Source organism: Pseudocercospora fijiensis (genome assembly GCF_000340215.1).
Source record: "Pseudocercospora fijiensis CIRAD86 unplaced genomic scaffold MYCFIscaffold_3, whole genome shotgun sequence".
In the NCBI taxonomy this organism is placed as follows: Eukaryota; Fungi; Ascomycota; class Dothideomycetes; order Mycosphaerellales; family Mycosphaerellaceae; genus Pseudocercospora; species Pseudocercospora fijiensis.
Window position 1 is genome coordinate 4,903,650 of NW_006921534.1, and position 17,326 is coordinate 4,920,975.

The 17,326-nt window shown below is 50.0% G+C and overlaps 6 protein-coding genes across 6 annotated transcripts; 3 read left to right on the forward strand and 3 right to left on the reverse strand.

The window, feature by feature from the left end:
• Window positions 1-295: 295 nt before the first annotated feature.
• MYCFIDRAFT_173729 (uncharacterized protein) lies at window positions 296-5,800 on the forward strand (the record flags this gene model as incomplete). Its single annotated transcript, XM_007927200.1, has 12 exons — window positions 296-309; window positions 4,279-4,475; window positions 4,507-4,536; window positions 4,560-4,614; window positions 4,650-4,725; window positions 4,759-4,862; window positions 4,883-4,993; window positions 5,019-5,144; window positions 5,177-5,425; window positions 5,451-5,461; window positions 5,486-5,536; window positions 5,565-5,800. The coding sequence occupies 12 exons, from the start codon at window positions 296-298 to the stop codon at window positions 5,798-5,800; spliced, it is 1,260 nt and encodes a 419-aa protein (XP_007925391.1).
• Window positions 5,801-5,833: 33 nt separating this feature from the next.
• Window positions 5,834-7,330, reverse strand: MYCFIDRAFT_173730 (uncharacterized protein; the record flags this gene model as incomplete). Its single annotated transcript, XM_007927201.1, has 9 exons — window positions 5,834-6,043; window positions 6,081-6,178; window positions 6,203-6,349; window positions 6,377-6,584; window positions 6,622-6,706; window positions 6,741-6,825; window positions 6,863-6,951; window positions 6,982-7,080; window positions 7,104-7,330. The coding sequence occupies 9 exons, from the start codon at window positions 7,328-7,330 to the stop codon at window positions 5,834-5,836; spliced, it is 1,248 nt and encodes a 415-aa protein (XP_007925392.1).
• A 36-nt stretch (window positions 7,331-7,366) lies between these two features.
• Window positions 7,367-9,470, forward strand: MYCFIDRAFT_173731 (uncharacterized protein; the record flags this gene model as incomplete). The annotated part of the gene is made up of 18 exons (XM_007927202.1): window positions 7,367-7,381; window positions 7,422-7,464; window positions 7,487-7,529; window positions 7,571-7,619; window positions 7,657-7,708; window positions 7,744-7,770; window positions 7,813-8,104; window positions 8,146-8,211; window positions 8,239-8,277; window positions 8,309-8,383; window positions 8,410-8,465; window positions 8,491-8,610; window positions 8,635-8,687; window positions 8,731-8,870; window positions 8,896-9,002; window positions 9,029-9,160; window positions 9,185-9,385; window positions 9,412-9,470. The coding sequence occupies 18 exons, from the start codon at window positions 7,367-7,369 to the stop codon at window positions 9,468-9,470; spliced, it is 1,569 nt and encodes a 522-aa protein (XP_007925393.1).
• Window positions 9,471-11,903: 2,433 nt separating this feature from the next.
• Window positions 11,904-14,710, reverse strand: MYCFIDRAFT_152998 (uncharacterized protein). The gene is made up of 3 exons (XM_007927203.1): window positions 14,377-14,710; window positions 13,552-14,320; window positions 11,904-13,080 (listed from the first exon to the last, which is right to left on the reverse strand). The coding sequence occupies exons 1-3, from the start codon at window positions 14,485-14,487 to the stop codon at window positions 11,942-11,944; spliced, it is 2,019 nt and encodes a 672-aa protein (XP_007925394.1). The 5' UTR covers window positions 14,488-14,710; the 3' UTR covers window positions 11,904-11,941.
• A 387-nt stretch (window positions 14,711-15,097) lies between these two features.
• Window positions 15,098-15,581, forward strand: MYCFIDRAFT_65047 (uncharacterized protein; the record flags this gene model as incomplete). Its single annotated transcript, XM_007926135.1, has 2 exons — window positions 15,098-15,112; window positions 15,189-15,581. 2 exons carry the CDS (start codon window positions 15,098-15,100, stop codon window positions 15,579-15,581), a joined length of 408 nt encoding a protein of 135 aa, XP_007924326.1.
• Window positions 15,582-15,826: 245 nt separating this feature from the next.
• On the reverse strand, window positions 15,827-17,126 carry MYCFIDRAFT_59918 (uncharacterized protein). Its single transcript, XM_007926114.1, has 4 exons — window positions 17,004-17,126; window positions 16,343-16,953; window positions 16,269-16,292; window positions 15,827-16,220 (listed from the first exon to the last, which is right to left on the reverse strand). Exons 1-2 carry the CDS (start codon window positions 17,090-17,092, stop codon window positions 16,533-16,535), a joined length of 510 nt encoding a protein of 169 aa, XP_007924305.1. The 5' UTR covers window positions 17,093-17,126; the 3' UTR covers window positions 15,827-16,220; window positions 16,269-16,292; window positions 16,343-16,532.
• Between the last annotated feature and the right edge of the window lie 200 nt (window positions 17,127-17,326).

Genomic DNA, 17,326 nt, shown 5'->3' on the forward strand with positions numbered 1-17,326 from the left:
CTTCTATATATCCCTCCTTAAGCCGTACTACCTACGCGAAGGGGATAAAGCCCCTATAGAATACGAAGACATACTAGCGGATAGTAAGGAGCTATAGTCTATAGAATGTATTCTATAGCATTGCACTAGGTAAGGCAAGAAGGAGTACCTGCTAAGATAGCAAGGTTATCTACCTAAATAGGACTCGTAGGAAGCTAAAGGTTCCTTCGAGGACATAACTAAGTTGTTAGATAAGTATTAGACTAGTATAAAGAACAAGAAGAAGGCTAAGGGCCTATAATGTCGCCTAGGAATAATGCTACCCCTAGGGTGCTATTAAGCTAACTAATTAGAGGCAATTAATTATTAGCAAAGGACAATAAAACTATACTACGATAACGAACGCGCAACGAGTACTAACGAGCGCACTATAACTATTAACTAATCGCCTACTCTTTTAAAGAATCTACCTCCTTACTAGCGCACCCTATAAGGTCCTCCTCTTAACGCCCCTTTTATTTCTACGTCCTATCGGGACCCTAAGGCCTAGGCGGTCGATAGAGGCGCGCGCGCGCGTAGGCGAATAGTGCTAGTAATAATAATAGTAACGACGGCGTTACGCTTATACTAAAGGGCGATACGGCCGGCGCGGCTATATTAGTAACAGTATTATAGAGTGTATTATTAGTCGAAGAAGGAAATCGAAAGCAAGGTAAAGTTAGCGCTAAGACGACTAGCGCCGCTATTATCGATATTACTTACTATTATCGCTACGCCTATAGACACAACCTTACCTATACTACGAGCCTAAGGTACCTTAATTAAAACTTTAATTAAAACTTTAAGGCTAAGTCAAAACTTTAAGCCGCCTAAAAGATTAAGTAACTAATAGACTAACTAAGGGCAAAACTATAGAGCTAAGCTAGCTAGGGTCGATCTTGCGGACAATAGGTTACTCCTCGATCTTTCTAACCCTTTAAGCGAGGCGAACCTTAACTACTACACTTATAATAGCCTTTACTTATAGAAACCAGACGAGCTGTGTTTTTTCTAAAAAGTAAATAATAGCCCTCGTAATAACAAGAACAAACCCTCGGAAGCGGACATTGCTAGGTCTTTTAAGAGTAGACGTAAAGAACTCGATACGATATTACTTAGAACGGAGGTAGTACTGCAATACCTCGTACGTCTACCTATTATAGTAGGGAAGACGCGCTCGTATTATAATTAGTCGAAGGCCTTTAATTCTTATAGATACATATTACTTTATAGTTTATTATATATAGAGATAGCGCAGTTAGAGTTACATATTGTGCTATATTAGAGGTAAGGTTTAATATAGTTATATAATCGGTAGTTGTGCGTTTAATTTAGCGCAGACTAAGCGGCCTATTAGACCTGCTAAGTTAGTAGCAATAGAGGTTAAGACTAGAACAAAGACCGGCTACGAGGGCGCGGCCTTTAGAAGGGAAGCGTATATTAGGACTAAAGAGGTTACACGTAATTAGCATGTAACCGGGCTCGAGTAAAGCTAGGGTCTTAATACCTTAGGCAGGGCTTAGCGCTTAGTAATAGGCTAACTTGCCTACCTTCCTCCCTCTCCTCCTAGCTCCTTATCGAATACTACTCGTACCTACTACTACCCTATCTACCTGCTAATATACCCTTCTTATAACGCTTCTAAGATAAGGCCTAAGCGGAAGGAAGAGTTATTTAATCTGCGCTATTCGCAGCTTTGTAACTATATCGAGCGGCGATTTAGTATAATAAAGGAGCAGTTCTTCTTACTAAGGCATAGGCTAAATAAGGGGTATTCGGCTATCTAATAGGCGCGGTTTGTTATCGCTCTCTACGCCGTAAATAACTTTATTAATGCTTATAAGCAGGCGGCGGAAGATAAAGTGTTTTAATAGCAACCGGACGATCGAGATGCTAGCTTTAATAAGGATAATATCGCTAAGGACGAGGTCGCCGATATAGACCGTTTATTAATAGTAATAAGAAGCAAGATAGCGGTATTTAGAGACAAGATATCGACGGCAATATAGCGAGAGTATATACTAAGGTAGGAGAGTAGCAATCCGTACGAAGACGATTAATAATATTATTAGTAAGAGAGGATAGTAAAGTTAGTAGTAGAACGGAGCGTATACGAAATCGTAGCGTAGTTTCGTATAATTAGGTCTTAGCGCTATTCCTTACCTTATTTCGCTGTTTCCGCTGTTTTCTAGAACTTTAGTTAGATTCTATAGGCGGTGTTATACTATCGACGCTATTCTACGTCCTCTCGACTAAGAAAGCGGAAAGCTCCGAGCTTAGCGTTAAAACCCGATACCTATTGCTATATCGCTATTATCCCTATATAAATGAAACACTACTATTTTTCTTCTAAGTTCCTAGCAGTTAAGAGTTAATTAGCAGATACTTTATATAAAAAAACAACGAAGAAAATTAGTTATAGCGTTGTTAAGGAAACTAGTAATAAAGCGCAAATTAACAGTTTTTGCTAAGCTTAGCGCTTAGCTTTATATGCTAGTACACTCGTAGGAAAATATAGCTGTCTTTTAGGCTTAAAACATTAACGAGGATGCTCGTAATAGCAGCTACGGTTATAGGTCTAATAACTATATACAAAAACTAACAATACCTCTATACAAATTTATAGTATAGACAACCCCGTAGTATTCTATAGAATACGCTTCGCCTATTAGTATTCTACTACTAATTAAACCTATTCTAACTACTAAACCCTATCTCTTAGAGCGACGGCAATAAGTATTCCCCGTACCTATAATACATTTAGTGCATAGGGTAATTCGGAGGTATATTCTAAGGGTCTATTTGCCTTATTATTTGCTAGGTTTAATAGTCTATTAGTCCTACGGTTTGTTTAGGAGTCGGTCGAACTAGTACTTCTATAGTAGGAGCTATAGTCGACTAGGGCTCCTCCTCCTCTTCCTTATCTACTTTGCCTCTCTTCTTTAATAAGTACTTTAGTATTAGCTCGAGATTATAGTCTAGACACCCGAGAATACGCCCGGCGGTACCTTCATTTTCTATTAGATCTATAATGCTTATCCGCTTTATAAAGGACAGCTTTTGGATGCCCTCGTAGTTTATAGCCCTTCGAGTAGCGGCTATTATAATAGTGTCCTTCGGCTAAGCGGAAAACTGCCTACTAGTAGTAAGAGAAGCTATTGCTCTTTATAAGGGCTTCTCGAGGTTAGATAGCGTAGTAGTTACCTTATTAGTATAGTAAGAACGAGCCTTAGGTATCTTATCTTCCTTCTTCTTCTTCTAAGAGGCTATAACCGCCTATTTCTATAGGTTAGAACGTCGTTTCCTACCTCTACTAATACTGCTATTAGTACTAGACGACCGCTCGAGCGGTAAGCCCTCCTTATCCGACGTAGGCTAATCTTCCTCGGTTGTAATAACCTCCTTATTATCTCCTGCTATTGTTTCGCCCTCTTGCGGTTTAGTAAGGTCGCTAGCCTTTAACGCGCCTTTACCTATCGCTAACTAATTACTAAACAATACCTCTAGCTTATCGTAGAAGTCCGGTAAATTCTCTCTAAATAGTAACGCTTCTAGATAAGCCTCGAAGTAGGCCTCTTTAACGTCTAGTTCGGCGTAAGGCGGCTATCCTTACTAACCGCTCGTTCTTCTAAGGTAAGCCTTCTACTTCTTCTATAATAGCCGGAAGGCGTTAAACTTGTTACGTACCTGCTTTATAGTAATATTAACCTTAAACTTAGTATTTAACTCCTTCGCGACGTCCGCTATATCTAACTCTAGAAACCCTTAATTATTATTCTACTTCGTAATCCGCTCGATAAGCGCTTCTAGTATCTCTTCTATTTAATCTTCCGTCTAGTTATAAGGTACCTAGCGCTATCGCTTCGCCTTTACCTTATTAGCCTACGCCTTGTCCTTCTTAGCCGCCTTCTTCGACTTCTTCGCGCCCTTCGACTATATCTTCGTAGCGGCCTTCGGATTAAGCGGTATAGCCGGCGGTAGTAGTGTCTTTAGTAGTATCGAGGCGGTCTATAATACAATAATACCTAGTAGCAAGGGCAAGAAGCAGTCTATATAAAGGTATAGGCAAGAGCTAAGGTTACGAGATTATACTAAGAGCGCGGAAATCGATAATTAGGCTTAAATACTTATAATTAGTATAAGACACGCTATTATAAGACGATAATACGATATCTACTGTCTTATAGATAATTCAACACTTATCTATAATTCAATACGAGGTATTCGGGGCCTGAACATTTGTTAATTGTCCACTTTCAGACTCGCACTCGTATTGTGCTACCCACCTCTACCGACTTATTATGCGCCCCGTCTCCCGCTTAAAGAAGGCACATCGGCCCACTGGTGGTGTTGCGGTGTGCTGACGACTGCGGAACTCGTGCTAATCGAAGCACCTTTCAACCAGGTTCCAGATCTGGTCACAAATCGCCTTCACGAGGGACATGGTTGTGCTTGGCGTGCAATATCGACCGTTTATCCTGTGACGAGAACGCGGATGCTCACACACACGCCCGACCAGTGATGAGCATTATTGAGCACAGGAATCGCAGCATCTAATCTGCTGACCCTGGTCACAGCCCGGGGTATGAAAGTCAAGTGTTCGCGTTTTCGTACACGCAGCATTTGTCTAGGGGCACAGCTGAAGGCAAGAGTCAAGAGGAATGCCCGATGCGTCGAATGGAGAAAGATGGCCTGCTCCCTTCGCGAGTGTGCTGGCAGGGCGTTTGCTGATGATTCCAGAGAAATGAGAGAATCTGGCGTTCGGCTAAAGCAGCCGGTAATCCTGGATCCCTGAGAGCATGCAGCAATAATGGGCCTAACGCAATCGAATCCGGGCCAGCTCTGTCAGAGTGTTTGAACGCAGCTTCGACCAGGTGAAGCAGGCGCACACCTCACTACTTCTGACCGACTTCCATTGTGGGCGCCATGTCGGAGGCGCGTGTGGGACACGTCAGGAGGTGTGGTTGCATTGGCCGTTGCGGTTGCGGTTGCGGTTGCAGCGCGTCTCAGGGCCAGAGCTCGGGAATTTCGATGATGATGGATGGAGCTGCAGTAGAGCTAGAGCCTAGAGCTACGCATTGCATTGCCTGTCTTGCGGCACACTCACAACCCTCACGAGCCTCCGAGTAGGTGGGAGCTGAGCAAAGCAGGCCTGCAGGCTGCCAAGCAGAGCAGAGCAGAGCGCTAGCGCCATCATCCAATTACAGCTTCCACGCCGTCGCGAACGCCGCCGAACATCGCATAAGTCACTACGGGGAGGTGGAAGGACGAGGACCACGCCACGGGCCATTGGCCGGGCAATAACAATGAGGGTAGCAGCCCGCATCCGCGTTCGCGCCCGCACCCCCATCAGAGATGAGCAGGCAGCGACCAGCGACGTGCGGACTGCGGAGCGAGGTGGATGCAGGTGGTGGTGGATGTCATGAAATGAGCCTCGGCCCACGTGGCCTGTGCCTTCCGCAACCAGGCTCTCCTTCCCGCCTGTCAAATTCACCAAATTCAAGCGGGCGGCAAGCGGGTGGAAAGCATAAAGCTGCGCCAATGAGACATGATGAGACCTCACGTCGATCCTCTCGTCTCGGAGCTGTCCCTCGCACCCATCCCCATCGACCGACGACAACCACGCTATTGTTCGCTCCGCTGGCTGCCATCGACGCGGTCTTGTAGCACGCAGCTATGCATCGCATCACACTTGACCCGCAGCACTCTTACCTGGTCTGCTCATTCTGCTCGGCTGAACACGACGCCTGGCATGATGCACTGCAGCGCTGTATCTCCTTGACCGCAGGCCCAGGAACGGGTCGTAGCATGCATCTCAGGCCTGCTCATGCAGTCTTGGCTTGAATCGCGCTGATGACCGGCACGGCATGCAGCACGCCTGTACAGTAGCGGGCGAAAGGTCCGGAGAACTATCGGCGTCGGCATCGAACCACGCGCATGGCATGGCATGGCGTGGCAGTGCCCCGAGTACGACAAGCACAACCTGGCCTTCATCACCGCTGGCATGACGAGAGCGCACTACAAGCTGCATTGTGTACAGCGTCAATTTTCAAAGCCATCACCTTGCCGTCTTCGCTGTGTCTGTTGCACACGCGGTGCGCCTGATCGCGGCTCGCATGCAGACAATTTAGCGGATGTGGCGTATGGCTCCGCGACCTACCTGTTCTTTGCAGCGTAACAAAACGGTGAAAGGACGGCCCCGGGCCCACCGTTCCCCGACCGAAGAACCTGCGCGCTATGGATTCGCCATGAACTCTGACCTGACCTGACCTCGCCTCGCAAACGAGCTGCTCAGTGCTCTCCCGCTCACATACAACCTGGAGAGCCAAACCTCAATACTCGCTTGTGCTTGCTTCACCGTGTGCCGACAGCGCTATGCGGCTGGCCTGGTCATTGCGTCGAGCACACACGCACGCACGCACAATTTCTGGCCGCGCATGATGACGCAGCAACCTGGAACGGTCCACTAAGCGTTCTCGTGGTCTGTCCCAGCTATTTGGGCCAGTGGAGAAACTGATTATCTTCTGCAATCTGAGCTTCCAAAGACCGGACAAACGAGAAGCCTTCTGCAGCGTTTGGAGTTCATGATGTGGGCATCGTCACGGTATTTTGCCCCGCTGCCAAAATGAGCAGGAATCCCCGCGAGCCAGCAACCATTTTTGCCGCATCTCTTGTGGAAGCCTCACGGCTCATTCATGGAGAACATGTCAGGGTGACCACACGATGTAGTGTTCCACTCAGGGATTGAAATACCCTTGCAATACGTACTCATGGTGAAGATCTTCTGCAAGAGCCACTTCAGTATACCTGCAACGACGATATGTGGCCGCAGAGCTATCGCCACAAGGCGTTCGCAAAACAGTATTCCACGTCTCGACATCATCCCATCTGATGATATACACTGAGCTCGTGGTATTTCCTGGGCTTTGCTGCCTGCATGATTCGCATGATGATCAAATGCACGCAGTGAACTGTCTCGTGAATTGCCGCGGCTTTCGAGGACTCTGGCAAGACCTGATACGTTCTACAGGCTCAAAAGCGAACCAACTCCAGCACACTTCTCTGTGCTCAGGTCTTCTCAGAACTTCGCGCGTGCCAGATTAATCTCCACTGCGGACTCGACTAGACTGGTCAAGGATGGGACAAGGGGATTTGTGTGACACTTCAAACTTTTACGTGCATGGCGAAGAGTCAAGGGGTCCAGAATCGGCAACGTACAACCACTGTCCTCCCGATGCGAAATGTACGTTCGATCGAATTGGGCGACTTGCATCAGCATTCGAGGCTCAAAAAGGTGACTTGCTGTTGCCATACCAAACAAAGACCTCCGAAATTACCATTGACAGATATGAGAGGCATGCAAGTGCAACTCTGCGAGGCACTCGTTGACCCATTTTGCATAGGAACCGCTACAGATCAACATCGAGGCACAGCAGCTGGTTCCAAGTGCTGGGTTCATGTCTACCAGAATTGGAGCGAAGCTACCTAATTCGACTTTCTAATATCGCAGTGTGGAACAAGATAGGCTTTGTACAGAACACGTACGATGCAGGTCTACGTACGCAGGAGCTTCAATAATCAATGCCAAGACTTTGGTAGCCGTGTGCCGCTACATTGCCACCGCGAAAAGATGCACAGCTGAGAAGAGCTAAGTCACCGTCTTTTGCACGCGTACAACCCTTCGACTTGGGTGCCATTCGTAAGTTCTCATTGAGCTGGTGGTAGTTCCGGTGAAGCATCGTGGCCGTTCATGTGCATGTGTATTAATTATTAATATCGCCGCCTTTCCGTCAGCTCGTTTCCGTCAGCTGATTTCCAGAAGCATGTCACACAATTCCGACGAGCTAAGCCTAGCTCTCTTGACGCAAAATTCTTCCACAACGACCAACAAACCTTCCCTTCATCACTGCCATGATCCAGGTGCATGTGTTGGTGCTGACATGATGGATCACAGCTCCGCACTCATATTTCATGTCGCATTCGGGATCCAGAAGCGATACTCGCGTCCAAACAAGGCCTGCACCTTGCCGACTCGAACCGACAGCTGCAGAACTGTCGAGCTTCCGGCCGGAGTTTTGAGACCATGGTGCTGGAGGCGCAACCCCGCAAAGCAATTGAATTGACGAGGATACAAGCGCTCATCGGCGAGCAAGGCGAGAAGGGAAAATCAAGCGATTGGGCAAGCGCATCGCAGTAGAGGACTCGTAGCTTCTCAACCAGCTCGCATAACCTCTTTCGCCTTACTCTGCAGATCCAGACGTACGCGAAGCATGCAAATGCTGTTGACCAGCATATCTTGGGATGACAAGCTTCCGCTTGACACTTTGGTCGTACGGAAGATCAGCATTCGGCACTCCGATATGCAGTCCTGTTTGTTGCTTTCAATGGCAGCATACAAGCACAATACGGCCGACAATGCAATAGGTCACATCAAACCTGGCGAGTCAGTCAACGTATATGGAGATAGATGAGACACTCGGTACTGGAATTGCAGAAGTTGGAATGCCTCCTACGATGCACCTAACAAGTCAGTATGCATCTTGAGGATTCACCTCGATCACACAAACGGTCTTCGTATTGCCAAACATGATGGTACGTTCCCCTAGATGCCAGCAGTCCTCATGATCACACGCTCCGTTTCAGCGCATGCACGTTTGCTTGAATTCGATGTGGGCTGCCGCTCACCGAAGCAAGTCACAACATTGTTTCTAGGAGCTGGATACGAAGATCGCCGGCGTGGTGTTCGACAACTTGGGGCAAACATCGCGTATCAGATTAAGGCAAGTGGTACTCATACTCGACGGGTATAAGACGTCGCAAAGCCCTGAGTTGTGCTGGTCGGCCATCGCACTGTTTCAAATTGAAAGATTCATCGAGGACGACGTTGCAGAGCTCTGGACAGCCCGAGCACAATGCGAAGTCTGGACTCGAGGACTCTGCTTTGGCCAGTCGGAAAACCAAGTATCAGAACTTTGTGGTGCTGCGTTGCACACGTTGCTATCAATGTAAGTCTCGATGCAGCGGCCCAAGAGATGGACCTGGAAAGCTCCTACCCATTTTGCAACTCTTGCGAAGAACTCGATAACTCTGATATCAACCACCGCTGAGCAATATTGGCAGTCGCCAATGACATTTATGCTCTGTGGCCATTAACGACGAGGCAAAGCCAAGCTTATATTGAGCTTCTGTGCTGATAGAGTCCGTCTTAATTCAAACCCTCATCTACCCTACGCTACACTCACCTCCTGCTCCAATTTCACCTATCTTATCTTAGCCCCATCTTCCAATGACATGACCACCTTCACTAACCAAGGTACATCCACAAAGTCCCAAAGTCTCCCCGACACCAGAGTGTCAGCAGGCACTTGTAAGCGTAATCTTTGCACTAACCAGGGCGACAAACCATGCTATCTTCGGCCGCCCGCCATAAGTGGTGGCGTGGCGTGGCATGACCGATGAATAGCCTATAGGGGACAGTCATGTCTTTATCACGATCCATTCAATTTCTCTTCCCATGGTAGGATGGCTAGCCATGATCATCACCACGCCGTCTTTCTCAACAAAAGCCCACTGTGGAGCCCACATACATACAATCAACGATTTTTTTTAAAGAATCATCAACAGCAGTGATTTGAGTGGAAAACAGTTCCGATTTCCCGCCAAAACGAATCCGAAAACCCGCCATCCATCCAATGTCGTAATGCAATTCACAACCCATCTCTCTTCGACACCGGCGCCCCAGCTTCCGCTTCACCTCTCGCTTCCTCCTCGTCTCGAGATCGAGCTAGGCCCGCCTCAGGCTGGAAACTTACGTTTCGTTTCGGCATGCCTGGTCTCCCACTGCCCATCTCAGGTCCAGTGTGCAATCCCCCTATGCCGTCGACTCCTGCTGCTGTTGTTGCTGAGACGTAAGGATATTTTTCCTCGGCCATGGTGCTACCATATGTTCCTGTAGTCAAAGGGTTTCTAAGGATGCCGGTAGGGGGCCGCGTGTAGCCGGCTGAGATGTAATCTTGGGCTCCTCCGTAGATGGAAGAGGTATATGGGGGATTGTAGAATGGATCTGAGGGTCGGGGATGGAGAGGGGAGGATCTGGGAGGTCCTGTTCCTGTTCCGACTGGGATTGTGGGGATGTCGTTGGGTGTTGATGGCATAGGAGCACGAAAGTCTGCGTCGGGGTAGCGACCAAAGGTCGTTCCGCCGCTGCCCAAACCTCCTCCGCCGGGCTTGGGTCTTGGTGCCATTGGCGGAGCGGGACCGAGAGGATCATCAGACGAGCGCAAACCTAAGCGTGGTTAGAAAGAGGAGTCTGGCGATGAGAGGGGAGTTGCTACGTACTCACCACCATCGCCCCAGCGTGGTCCGAACCCGCCTCCGGTAGGTCCTGTGTGGTGCTTTCGCGGAAATGATGGGTAGTCGAACTCGTTGTATTCGTTTTCGAACGCTGATTGTGGCATACGTTGTTGTCTATACGACTTCCGGCTGCCGTAATATCCTGGCTGTATGTTGTGCATGCCAGCATTCATTGGCGGAGAAAATTGCCCATGCATCCCACCATGATCCATTGGATTCATCCCGTAATGCGGACTCATCTGTGGTCCTGGGGGGTACATGTTCGTGGGTGGCATATTCTGCTGCATAGGAGGAGGAGAATGCATCATCTGCGGCGGCGGCATCATTGGATGGTTCTGATGACCACCATACATCTGCTGCTGTCCCCCCATCATCATCTGACTCATCTGCGGCCACATTTCCTGCAAAGTCTTCAGCATATTATACCGATACTGATCCTTCCTGCGATCAACATCACTCCCATAGAGCACAGATTCATTCTCATTCCGATGTCGCATATACTCGTCATACATGTGTCGAAACTGCTCCTCCAGACGATTGTATTCCGTCCAACCCGGACGATTAGATCTTCGACGATGTGGTCTACCGCCGCCATCGTCCCAAGCTTGGTGTTCGGGGGGAGGCATGGACCAGGGAGGGGGATATGCACCACCAGCACGACGACCTCGTTCACGATTGTAGAATTCTTCGAGCACTTCGCCTAAGCGATCGTAGTCGCGGACGGTCCATGAGCGAGGGTCTTTCCATGGCATGCTAGGCATTCCGCCCATCGTCATCATGTTGCTCATCATGTCCATTGGGTCGTGGTAGCGTTCACTTCCGTCCCCTGAGACTCTAATATCAGCGAAGAACTACGAGAGTTGGTTCACATCACATCGTGGCCTACCTCCTCTCTCAACATAAACGTATCTTGACTTCCTGTGATACGGTCTGTCACACCAGCATCTATCCGGATCGCATCTTCTGAGGGTGTCAGAAGGCAGGAAGAGTTCTGTTTTGGAGGGTTGGACGCCCATGTCTACCATGGAAGATCAACGAAGGACTGAGAGATGAGGGAAAGAAAGACTGTGAACTGCCCGACGAAACGCACGCCCTCGAGAACCGTGAGCGAAAAGACGGTGAGTGTGGAGGAGCACAAATGCAGCAGTAGCAAACAAATTGGAGTTGCCTCCTAAAATGGCCTGACCCGCGAATGAAAACATCCTAAGATGAGGGCGGCTCGAAATTCGAGGGTGGATCGGAAACCTGCAGCATGGCCTGTCCTACCTTCTTCGCGTCAGCCGGTCCTGTACCACAGGTGGTCTGTTTCTGGCCTAATCGAAGAGAGATAGAGAGAGAGCTGCAAGCCTGAGTTGAAATGATCGCATCAATTGCCATCTATGGCGGGAACATGTGAGTTTGCTGCTTCGGTATGATCACGATTGCGTCGCACGACTCACAACTCGGCCATGCCAATGCTTATGTGATTATTGTGCGCATACACGAGATCCCTCACAGACGCGCCGCGTGTGCAATGACGCCCGTCCCAGATGCAATGAAGGAAGTATCGTACATTGTCGTTCGTATCATTTCACATTGTTCTCCTCAGCGTTCGACGCTCGCTATCAGTCCGCGGACGCATTAGTCTCCCTTCGTCGTCTCGTTCATCACTTTGGCTGCGTTCGCGCTCACTCATCTCCCTCTCTCGGAGGACTTCGGCAAGAGTTCTACGACCTTTCCGCTCCTCGCGTTCTTCATCAGGTGGAATGAAACGATGAATCTCGCGATGGTCCAAAATTCGCTCCTGCGTATCGTACTTGCCTTCCTTGTCTGTCTTTGGCCAGTAGTACCCGTAAAGCTTGCTGTGACGTTCACATCTTGGGCACGCTATTCGCGTTAAGAACGCTTCCTCTTGAACAAACCACTCGTCGCAATTCCGACATTCGACCCAGCGATGGTAATTTGTGGCAAGAAGCGCTTTGCACAGATGATAGTCGCCAGGGATGCGAGGCTCACCACGCTCCACTTCCTCATCCGATTCTTCACTGGCCTCGACCTTCTCGATACTGTGTATAGGTGGAGTGGACGTTCCGGCAGCAGAGGAGGAACGCGTGACTTTCTTAAGAATCGTGGCCCTGTCTGGGCCGACCTTTTCCGGAGAAGAAAGTTGCTCTTCTAAGTCAGCCTGCATGCGATTCAGTCTTGTCGAACTTCGACTTATGCTTTCAGTCTCGGTCCTGGTGATGGCCACGCTCTCGACATCATGTAGCGGTTTCTCGTCATCCTCTGTAGTCAACATTTCGCAGATGTCCTGTGCTATATTTCCAGCCGCAAATGTATGTGTTTCCAGAGATGTCGCGCTGGAAGCCAGTGAGGAAGAAGATGAGGTGTCATTAGCACTCGATGAGGGACTCGTTTCAGTGTTCGCCTTATGGTCCGATTCAGCTGTGTCATCTGCGCGTTCCTTCCTTGGTCGTCCCCGTCCTCGCTTAAGTGCTTCTGATGGAGGTGCCGGGGATGGCTGCACGCTGTAGAGGTCAACAGGTGCATCGTTGGCATTCGTAACATTGCGTAGATTCGAAAAATTGCGTCTTATGGAAGGTAGCTTGGGCCTGGGGGAGTCCGGGGTCAGAGTCGGGGATGCTTTGTCACTCAAGACATGTTCTGGAGTGCGCGCTGGGGTACTTCCTGGAGATTCCTTGGTCTCTCCAGGACTGAGGGAGGGCAGAGCTGTCTTGCGAACAAATCTGCCGCCACCACCTCGGATGATGTTCCTGCCATTCGCGGTAACCTCTTCTTTCGGACCAAGAGACACCGGGGTGGAGTCGGTTTCAGAAGAAGCGCGGTCAGAATCTGGAGGAGTCAGATGTAGTGGATCAGAATCCGATAGTCCACGCTTGCGACGATCGGTCCTGTCAGCGACACTGCCCAGCAACCGAAAGACTCGGTCCAAGAGTGGCTCATCCGAATCTTCATACTTGAAAGACGTGCTAGAGGAGGATTGGTGAAATTTCTTCGTCATAAATCGGCCATTGCGGTGTCGCGCATTCCGCTCGTCATCAGAACCATCGTCAGAAGAGAGATCCAGCTCTAGCCCGGCATTGGATCCTGAAAGATTGCGTGGCCGTTCTCGTTTCCGCCGAGAGAGACCTCCTTCGCTTTCATCGTCGTCCTCTTGATATTTTCGCTTCGCGGGTCTACTTGGTCCGGCCCGACAACTGCGTGCAGACCTGGCTTCGACGTCTTTCTCATCTTCAGATTCTTCTTCGTCGCTTGTGTCTTCTCGGATGATGGGACCTCTTGGATCCCAACCATTACGTGTGGCTACCTCACAAGTGTGACACAGACATTCACAATTGCCCTCGCCGAAATAGTTCTCGCCATACGTGACTGTGATTTCGTCACCGATTTCGATATCTTTGCGTGCTTGGATGTGGATGCCGTGGGCTCCTGTGGTGGTAAGCTTTGCGTTTGAATCGCAGTCGTGATTCGCAAATCGAGCAGGTCCAAGAAACAGAGAAGGCCGCTTCTTCCGGCTCGAAATCACAATGCTGAAATCTGTGCGGCTCGAAAGCATTTTCTCCTCCTTCTCGGTCATCTCAACCTGAATACCAGTCAAGTATTTGATGGGCTCTCCTCGGCGGACTCGTTTACGTGCAATTATGCAAGCCTCTGCAGTTGTAATGGTATATCGGTTCGTGGTGCCGACCTCGAATGGACAATCTGGTAGATAGATGTTGATGTACTTGCGCATATGGCGCAGGAAATGCTCCTTCTCATCCTCCGTCTTCAAGCCTCTGTGGTACTTGAGCAGGGCGGACTGCTGTTGCAGTAATTTCCCCTGCGCCCCAGCGGGATCTTTTTCTATGATTACTTTCTCCTGTAATGTCTTGCATATTTGTTCGTCGATCAAGCCGCGACGGCCGTGGTAGTTGGCTTTCAGCTTGCGGATCTTGGACCAGAAGTAGACCTGCAAGATTGGTCAGTACTCGGCTCCAACACATGACCTGGCAGTCACCGACTTACTTTGTCGACCAGCGCATCAGTGATCAGGTCGTCATAATTGGCAAGTTGCGACAGCGTCAGGCCGCCCTTCTTCCTCAGCGCCTCGTCCAAGTCGGCAGCTTGCGGCTTCATCCTGACTGCGCGGGGCGACCGTAGAGACTGACATGCACCAATGCTATGCAATCGCAGGTGACCAGAAGCGCCGTGAAGGACCAGTGTTCTCTCCGGGGTATTCTAGAGTGTGGTCGGTGTCGCGCAAGAACACCAGCAACGCCTCCTTCTTACAGCCGCATTCCTGTGGTCATCTGCGCTCCGGCCTTCTCTCGCTTTATGGATGCCGTTTGATGCTGCAAATCATTATTGTATGGCACGCGCTGTAAGCAAGGAGAAAGGACAGTATGCGCAAAGCAAACAGAACTGGCAACAAGCAGTCGGCGTAAAAGGAATACGTTGTTGCGCGCACATTACATAGGCGGCGGTGGTATTGTCGTGTGGACAATAGCCTCTGCGTCCTCGAGCTCTGAATAGCCCAGCCACCACGAATCCAACGCCAGTCGCGAGTCCCTAACAGAGTTCAGCGGTAAGCCCCTTGCTGCATGCACTAGGTAAGCCGGCCAATGGTGCGCAGTCTCTGCCGAGCCGCATCTCCGTGTCCAGGTCGAAGATCTCGTACACCGTCGTGCGTAACTTGCGTTGAGTACTCATCGGAACAAGGCCTGCAGGGCCGTGAAGCGCTGTCAAGATGATCCAACTCAAGGTAGGCACTTGGACTTGCAGGATGCAATTGGCTTGCCCGCGTGCTATGCTGTATACTAATGTGAATGCGTGATCAGACCATGGTCAATGTCATCGACAACTCTGGAGCCGCCATCGCAGAATGTGTCAAAGTCCTCAAGAAGAAGCGACCTGCGACCGTCGGCGATCGTATAATCGTTGTCGTCCAAAAGCAGCGCAATTTTGGCCCGGAAACTGGTCCTGGTGGCTCCATTTCAGTCTCTGCTGCGAACAAGGTCCGACGGGGCGATATAAGGCATGCGGTGGTTGTGCGTACAGCAAAGAAATATCAGAGGAAGGATGGGAGCGTGGTGAAGTTTGATGATAACGCGTGCGTGCTCATCAACAAGGGCGGCGACCCTATCGGTACGAGATTGAACGGTATCGTTGGGAGAGAGGTCAGGGAACGAGGATGGAGCAAAATTCTATCATTGGCGCCGATGCATCTATGAGCTGCAAGGAGTACGAAAGGCGACGAGGCGACGAGATGAGCTTGACAAGGGTCCAGTGCGGGCCTGCCTTTGTGCGCAGAAGAGGTCTCGCGAGGGCGAATGCGCAAGGATACGAGACATACTGCACGACTCCTACATGCTTGTGAACTCGCAACGGCAAAGAAAGAGAAATGGTCGGTGGGCTTGGCCGAAAGGTAGTCACAAGGATGGAAGGCGAACAGCAGTGGAGTCGAGGGTTCGAGACTATGGCGAAGAAAGCACTTCGTTGTGCGTCCAAGAGGCTACAAACCACCCTCCCATACCGTAGTCCTCCACGCGAGATGAAGCATTGCGTCCAAATTGCCTTCGATGGCAGCTCACCAAGAGACGACGCGAGATCTAGGGCCTGGAGGTCGCATCAGGTTGGCGCATGTCGTGGTTTGCGGGTTGCGCGCCCTTCTGGCCTGGCAGAGGCCCGTGGCGGAGGACTTGTGCAAGTGGTGACGGGGAATAGTCGTTCATGATAGATTCAAAAGACCGTTCCGCCGCGAGAGGGTCCAAGTCAGGGAGGCTCTCTTGAATGTCTTGTTTTGGTGAAGTCGATCTCGAAGTCAAGCCCTTCTAACGCTTTCCTTCAAGGGTCGACCACACGTTTTGGCACTGTAGTTGGTCAGCAAGTCCACAACAATGTGCGCTCCTTGCACATACTCCGCAGCACACGTAGAACAGAGCCTGACCGGTCGTTAGCAAAGAATTGCGTACAAGCACAGAAGGAAACTCACCATTCCGGTCTCGGCAGTCCGCTGTTGCGACTGGAAGTAGACTGCGTCTCGAACATGACATTTCTTGCACTCTTCCTCGGCATGTGGGAGCTGTGATTCCCAGACATGTCAGCACATGTTGCTGTACAGACATGAAACGCAAAGCAAGTGCAAGCAAGTATGAATGTGCAGAATCCTCCTTTTGCCTCCCTTATGCGCTTTCTCTCTCGCGCTTCTCCTGTTCCACCGCTTCATCTCCGGTATCATTCGCGTCTCTGTCAGGATCGTCGACCTCGAGCGCGGTACCGCCATCTGTCGGCTTTTCACATATTGGACACAGTATCTCCTGGCCACACAACGTACAAAGTCCAGGAACAATGTCTTCGCCCTCGACATCCTCTAGCTCGGTGCTATCCTCCATGATATCGTCGTAGTCGGAAGAGTCATTAGAGTTACCCACCGTAGGATCTTGCGCCACGTCGTCTACATTTCCCGCCGTCTCTTGAACATCCTCTTTGAGAGAATTGCGCCAGATGCAAGACGCCGTCGCGGGTTCGCTGAACTGGCACGTGCGGCATGCGAACATGAGCTGGTTGGTAAGGCGATCCTCCTTTGGGTAGAGCATGTTGGAGCTATCGTGGCCGTCAGTTTGATTCTGGCTCGCGTTTCACGTGCTACCTACCACTCGCGACAAAAGCGGAAGCTGATCTTCTTCGAATCCTCGCCTTTGCTGTCCGGCGCAGGAGAGTCCTCCATCTCGTAGTTTGACATGGTGTGTGTTGTTGCTGCCGTGAGTCGAGTGTTGATCGCAACGCTGGTGGAATTATTATGGTGAGAGGGATGTTCGCGAAGTCCAGAATCCAGCAGATCCTAGCGTGAAGCAACGAGAAGATCCCGGTCGCTGGCGCCTTCCGAGTGGCGGGGAAGAAAGAGCCGAAAAAGGTCGCGAAAGTGAGCAAGCAGGATCTTGTCAGTTGCGCAAATACCACGGCAACGATCTCAACA

What these genes read in the sequence shown, in the direction of transcription:
- MYCFIDRAFT_152998 (XM_007927203.1), bottom strand. Translation starts at nt 14,487, where the DNA reads ATGAAGCCGCAAGCTGCCGACTTGGACGAGGCGCTGAGGAAGAAGGGC. An exon ending in CTGATGCGCTGGTCGACAAA is followed by an intron (nt 14,321 to 14,376) that starts GTAAGTCGGTGA and finishes CCAATCTTGCAG; the next exon opens with GTCTACTTCTGGTCCAAGAT. An exon ending in CAGTTGTCGGGCCGGACCAA is followed by an intron (nt 13,081 to 13,551) that starts GTAGACCCGCGA and finishes TTCGCAAGACAG; the next exon opens with CTCTGCCCTCCCTCAGTCCT.
- MYCFIDRAFT_59918 (XM_007926114.1), bottom strand. Translation starts at nt 17,092, where the DNA reads ATGTCAAACTACGAGATGGAGGACTCTCCTGCGCCGGACAGCAAAGGC. An exon ending in TTCCGCTTTTGTCGCGAGTG is followed by an intron (nt 16,954 to 17,003) that starts GTAGGTAGCACG and finishes CGGCCACGATAG; the next exon opens with CTCCAACATGCTCTACCCAA.